The 6,925-nt window shown below is 40.4% G+C and overlaps 1 protein-coding gene across 1 annotated transcript in view; it reads right to left on the minus strand.

Moving 5' to 3' along the window:
• Positions 1–3,826, minus strand: part of LOC118427203 — an 8,658-nt gene extending 4,832 nt beyond the window's left edge. Inside the window, exons 1-4 of the mRNA XM_035836838.1 lie at positions 3,690–3,826; positions 2,675–2,737; positions 2,171–2,233; positions 595–676 (exon numbers count right to left, since the gene is read on the minus strand). Of these exons, the coding sequence (XP_035692731.1) occupies positions 595–676; positions 2,171–2,233; positions 2,675–2,737; positions 3,690–3,719 (238 nt within the window). The 5' untranslated portion in view covers positions 3,720–3,826. The remainder of the gene's footprint in view (positions 1–594; positions 677–2,170; positions 2,234–2,674; positions 2,738–3,689) is intronic.
• Between the last annotated feature and the right edge of the window lie 3,099 nt (positions 3,827–6,925).

Raw genomic sequence — 6,925 nt, forward strand, 5'->3', positions numbered from 1 at the left:
TTGAAAATGATGCGGTCGTTATGGGTCCAATTTGGGCCGGTCGCGGTCGCGTTGGCCAGGTGGTCGTTGAGAAAAGATCGCTTAATGCTTACGTCAATGGGAAAATAAATTGGGACCGAGAAAAAGCGGTCGAAATGGCCAGGTGGTCGCTGAGAAGAGGTGGTCGCTCGGGCAGGTTTGACTGTATATGTATGTTGTCACAATATCAGCTAGGTTGCTGCCTAGTGTCCACATTGTATAATACTATTGTACCTTATGAAGCTCAAATAAAGTTAAAGTCAAGGCAAGGGGCTCCATAATATCATACAACAGATAATAGAATCTACATATCTGCATAGCCCATTTGTCAGCGCATCATAAACAAGAATCTGGAATATACATTTGTACCAATGCGTATTACCGCAAAGTTCAGCTCCCTGCGGGGGGAAGAGATGCAACACACACAATCAACCCACCACAAACATCACATAACTTCAATCATTACTCACATATATACATTTATACATACATGTACTTTTGCAACCTTATCGCAGCGCATTTTCTTAATGAAATAGACATTCTGTAGTGCATAAAAAAAAATTATGTAGTTTTTACCTCCTTGTGTTTCTTCCACTATCACAACATCATCATCAGTTTCATCTGAGCCGGGCCCCTTGGACAGTTCAGGGTCTTTCTTCTGTTTGAGGAAAAGACGGAGGAAACTATAGCTGGCACAGTCTGTATATCATGTCCTGGGTTCTCACCAGGATTTTTTCACAGCATACATAGGGGGCATATTAGTGCCATGTGGCCAATGGTACAGGCATGAGCATTGTAAGCGGGTCTGGTGGCATCCTCTGCTGAAAAATTTTAACTCATAACCCTCAAAAGAATATTTCCTGCATTCTAACTTAAAATCTAAAGGCACCCAGAGCAAATTTTTTCGTCTTTTTAAATACAATTTTCAGTAATGTTACATACATACATACATACATCATTCATCCGGTTTTACACCGGTGAGGCACAGTCCAAAGCACAAGTTTTCCAGTAAGATCTGTCCTTCATGGCAGACATTAAACTAGACCCTGACAGTCCAATGTCTCTTTCTATCATTGTCTTTAAGGTAATGTATGGTCGGCCAACTCTGCGCCTTCCTTCTGGCAGCCAGTCCATTAGTCACCCTGCAGGCTCGTTCCTACGAACCACATGCCCTGCCAGGGTAATGAGGGCAATGTCGTCTGCAAAGTCGATATCAGCGAGGACTTCTGCAGGGTAGCGACTACTACGCCGACGACGGAGTTTAAAACCATCAGTGTCTGAAATCGAGCACCTTAAGGCGTAGTCTAGACATATAATGTATAAAAATGGAGCAAGAGGGTCCTCCTGCAGTACACCAGTGTCAATGCTAAACATGTCAGTTTCTCCATCTGGAGTGATAACAACTGCGGATGTGTCTCTGTACATAACTGCTATAGCATTAACAATGTCTTTTGGAACCCCATATGCCTCTAAGATCTTAAACATTTTGTAAATAATACTATCTCATTACATATCGACTTCGTTGAGCAAAGATGAGACGTTATTGGGTGGTGAGAACTCATTGAAAATCTGAACGCTGCACGTGACATTATTTCAAATTTTCTAAACGCACACAAACATGACCGATGAGTCCCGAGCCCTTCTGGAGATGTTGTCACTTGATCGAATCAGGTTTCCATTTGCGAATCAGATTCAAATAGTTTGGTGACCTCACGCGTTCAAACATCACCTAAAATTACCGATGGGAAACCATTAGTGGCTCGATCCTGTGCTGATTTATTGAGGTATGTACTAAGTAATAAGTCAAAGGGGCCCATTTGCGGCATATTTGTGCGTCCTTTTACAGTGAAAGTACCAAATAATGATACAAAAGTGCTAGTATGGTGAAGTAAATGTCAATATCGTACCGATTGTCTCATACAGAATATTTTTAATTTTGATGCTCTAAAAATTGCTCTGGGCGCCTTTATGGTCCAAATACAAATAAATAAAGCCAACCTTTCCAGCATTCAACAAAATACTTAGTAACAGAAAAAACACTATGCTGGTTGAAACATGGGATAGGGGCCCAAATCGCAGCATGCGAGATGTAAATAACAGCAATACTACTAGTAATTAAAGAGAGTTTGTACATAATCACAATTAATTGTACCTCCTTCTTGAATGATACAAACTCAACTTCGTCGTCAGTAGGATGTGGTCGTTTGTGGGACTTCTGGACGTAAGAAAGTGGGAAAAGTTGACACTTACTGTGAGCCCCTCAATATATGGGAAAATTGTTGATTGATGAAACACAAATGAAACATGCCAGCAAAAACTTTTAAACAACAAGGGAGAACAACAGATTATTTCTTTCAAACAGCTAACATGTATAGCTACATAACACAAACAAAGCCGGTCGAGAATGTCATAAACTTCTTATGTTACATGTGCATACCTTTCATAAAAACTGATTGATTGATTGCATTATGTTATAATACTTTTATCGACCATTTTCTATCAAAACTGCTCTTTGAACTTGAGTCAATCCTTCTCTTTGTCCATATTAGTACATGTTGTACATGTAGTATGAAAGCCAATCATGGAGATTATAAAGTATCCAAGTAACCAACGCTGCTACTGAAATACAGTGATACTAATTGAAGAAAGTCTGTACCTCCTTCTTGAACGATGCAAACTCAACTTCATCTTCAGTCAGATGTGGTCGCTTGTGGGACTTCTGGACATAGGAGAGTGGAAAAAGAGTTTGTTTTATTGTTCATATTTAGTTCATCACAAAGCAACGCTTACTGTAAGCACCTCAAAATTGGATGAAACACAACAAAAAGTGTGAAATATTTATACAACATGTTACAGGGGGAACAACAATTTCTTTCTTGAAAACAGCTACATAACTGATGATAACATACACAAAGCTGGTTGAGAATTAACCTTATAATAACCGTGTGTACGCTTAGCTTGATACTAGTAGGCTAGCTGGTAGAAATTGAGCTCATAGAGCCCCCTCACTTATGAATAAATTAGCAGGTCTCTGGAGACAAAACTTTTAAACACTGTTTTATTCATTTTGGTGTTTTGATAGACTATTGTTCCAAAGATTTTACAACTTCTTTGCTTTCCAAATTCTTATTCAATCCTCTCAGTTCTCAGAACAACTACACAATGTAAGAAGAGTCGATACTAGTATGTAAAATACTTCTTCCAAGAAAATAAGCCGCGTTCCCGCGAAAACTCTGTTGACCTGTACAGTCTACCCTCCCCTGGGACGTCCTGTGGCGCCCTAAACAGGCGGGCCCAAACTTGCTTACCGTCAGCCAAATTATTTCAACTCCAAGATACGCCATACCTATATATCGTAATCATCTTCAACGTTAACTGTTCCGCGACGAGTAAAAGGGTTTGTACTTTCGCTTACTGACAATATGTAAACAAACATTTTGTTATCGAGTTGGATCGAGTTCCAAACTCCTGTGTCAAAGTCAAACTCGTGGACAGATGACAACTGGCCATGGCCACCCCGCCATTTCTGTCGTCCGAAATTCAAGTTCCCCCCGGCAAATCCCAGATGTTCTGGTCAGAATATCATCATAGTAACATACTTATTACCATACGCTACTACAAAAGCCTTTATCTGTCGAGTTTCGGTTGTTTTCCCGCCGATATTCACTCACCTCTCCTCCGCGGCCACCTCCGTCCTCCATCTTTGTTGCCGAATCTGCTTGGTTTGATTTTGCCGCGAATTGGGCGATTACATTAGAAAGGGGGAGAAGTATATATTTTATATATTTTGACAACCACGTTTCTAACAGTGTTCATAACACCGAGCTGAAAATGTAGTAATTTAATCATCAATCATCAGTATTGTTTTATGTCTTAATTTCAAAAGATCAAAAAATATATAAAAGTGATATCAAATCAAGTCAGATTGAGGTACTTTTAATGGTATAGTCTGTATAGTCTTTTCTGAGAAGTGGACCATGCCATAATCATTTTATAAATGGATATCACATTTCTTTTTAATTTACCCATTGCATATCCCAGTTCTGTATGGCCTTCAACTACACAAATATTTTCTATGAAATAGTCCAATAGTGAAATATTATTACCCGATTTATTATCGCCTTTAGAAACGGCCGAAAAACTCCAATTAAAGACACCCCCCCCCTCTTCTGGCTCGCGTTCCAAAATAGTTGACAATTGTTTTTGAGTAAGTAGATGTACCTCTCTCCATCAACATTAAAACCACCCACCATAGCTACTGCGCATAACAAATCATGTGTCTTTAAAATGACAAAAATTAACTGTGATAAATATTCTGCTGTCAGTGGTTCTGGTACCTTCAACGATTCAACCTTTGGTATTCAAATGTCAAGAACTCATGTTGCATGGAAATGCAAAACTTAAGATTGCGGAAGAGAATCTGAAATAGATGACTCAAAAAGTTGGAAAGATATCAGCGGACGCAAAAGTTGTAAAAGGTGAAAACTGTATTTCAACCGCAGATAAGATTCTCCGAGAGAAATTCGACCTTTAATACACATATACCATAAGCCCTTTCACAGAATTCAGGATGCATGTTCGGCGACAGGAATTCCAGGTAATATGTCAAAGGTAATAAAGCCTCGAAAAAATAGTTTCCTATCCACACTGCGCACTCATTGGATCATCCTTCATATGTGATTAAGTTATGGGGATAGCGCCGAAGTCGCGCGGCGAAGACGGAACCCTTGCCAGCTGTACACAAATATAAAGGACGGTGGGTGGGTGGTTCGGTTTCTGATATATCCCCTCCTCGGGGAAAACCCTGTTTCCCACCGAATCTCCCTCCAGCTGTTACTTCCTGGGTCGACCTCACCACGCGCTCCTCGGCGTTGCGGATGGATCCAACAAAGAGGCAGTAGGGTGATCATCCCTTGTACTTATATGGTAGTGAGGATCATGTGATTCAGGATCAACCAATGAGCGCGCAGTGAAGATAGTGTCCTATCCACACTGCGCACTCATTGGATCATCCTTCATATGTGATTAAGTTATGGGGATAGCGCCGAAGTCGCTTACCTTCACCTTATCCCCATGCTCACTTGTTACTTTATAAATCTACACATTCTCTAACTCCTATACTTTACCCCCTTCCTTATCATTGAAGTTCTCTCTACTTCAACATTTCACATCTCTTACCCCTCCCTTATTCTCCATTGTCTCTCTACCTCACCTTCTCACGTAACTTCAAACACCCTCTCTTTAATATCTTTCTTCATACCCCTCTTTCACCCATTCTAATAAAACTCGAAAGGCGTCCACTCTTTCTTTCATATTCCCTCATTTCACTGGCCTCAAAATCATCGAAGTAACTAGAGTTCCACGAACACATACCTTTGCCAATAAACCAGGTTTGTCATGTAGAATGACGTCTCTAGACATAAATGTGTTACTCATTATATTTGATCTTATATGCCTGGAGTTGGTTCATAACATTTTGCCATTGGTTATACAAATTAGATCCCTATTTACTTACGAATATTAGATTGTATCAAGCATCACTTAAGCTGTCAGCATACCAAAAATCATCCCTTCTTGACTTATTCTCTCTTAAAGTAGGAAACTAAACCGGCTCCTGCAGTTCAAGAAAAGATGTTAGCGGACCCAAACATACACCTCTTACTCTCTGCCATCTTTCTCAGTTACATATGTGACAAGTTTGAAAGTCCTATCATGGAATGCAGTGGATTTATCAACTTTCCTCATTAATTATGCAAATTAGCTGTTAATTTGCATAACTAGTATCTCATTATGTAAGTTTTTACTTACGCTATCTACATACCAAAAATCATGACGATCCGTTAACACGTTCATATTTTCCATTAATTATGCAAATGGGGCCGTCATTTGCATAATCAATATGCATTGATATTTCTCTCTTTCTCATCTATATATGTGACAAGTTTGAAAGTCCTATCATGAAATGCAGTGGATTTATAAACTTTCCTCATTAATTATGCAAATGAGTTGCTGATTTGCATAATTAGTATTTCATTATGTACATTGTTACTTGGGCTATCTACATACCAAAAATCATGATGATCCATCAACACGTTCTCGACTTATTCTCATCCAAAGTTTGAAAGGAAATCGGCGACTGCAGTTACAAACAAGCCGCTAGGGGGTCCAAACTTACAGCACTTACTCTCTGTTCTAAGGGCTATCTACCACTCAAAATGATAACCACAGCATGTCCAGAACACGAGATATAAAAAATTGAGGTTCTGCTGCAGTAACCTAGCAAGCCGCTAGGGGGCCCATTATCGAACTTGACCTTCGTTTTCGCGACCCCTACCCACCTACCAAATATTATTGGGATCCATCCAAGGCTTCTCGAGTTATGCTGTTAACACACACACACACAGACAGACTCACAAGCCCAAAACATAACCTTAGCCATTCTGGCAAAGGTAATTAAAGAATTTCCCCCTTGTCCGTCAAGATATCTCATCTGACATATACTCTCACGTTCATTCTTCTGAAACGAGCAAAACCATTACATGCCTGCCACCATGTACAAAGATTCTTTATTCACCGGTACTCCGTGTTTAACCACTTTAGAGTGACCACAAACACCCCAGCCCAAACCACTGGACCTCAATACACGTGTGCCGTTTCCCAGCATGAAACTCCCATCGTGCGCGATTAGAGGCTCCCTGACCGCCACTAGTACAGTCACGCAGTGATCGCACACCAACACTGAGTGCAGCAAACACGACGCACGAACGACCAGAAACCCACACATGCGTGCCATTACCTGCATGTATGCAGGTATGGTTTTCACGGGCGTGGGAAAATTTGGAGCTGGGGATTTAGGGCGCTGTATCTCGAGAACGGATGGTGCGAGCACGACGATTTTTTGGTACGT

The sequence above is a fragment of the Branchiostoma floridae genome, chromosome 12, assembly GCF_000003815.2.
Source record: "Branchiostoma floridae strain S238N-H82 chromosome 12, Bfl_VNyyK, whole genome shotgun sequence".
NCBI classification, from domain to species: Eukaryota; Metazoa; Chordata; class Leptocardii; order Amphioxiformes; family Branchiostomatidae; genus Branchiostoma; species Branchiostoma floridae.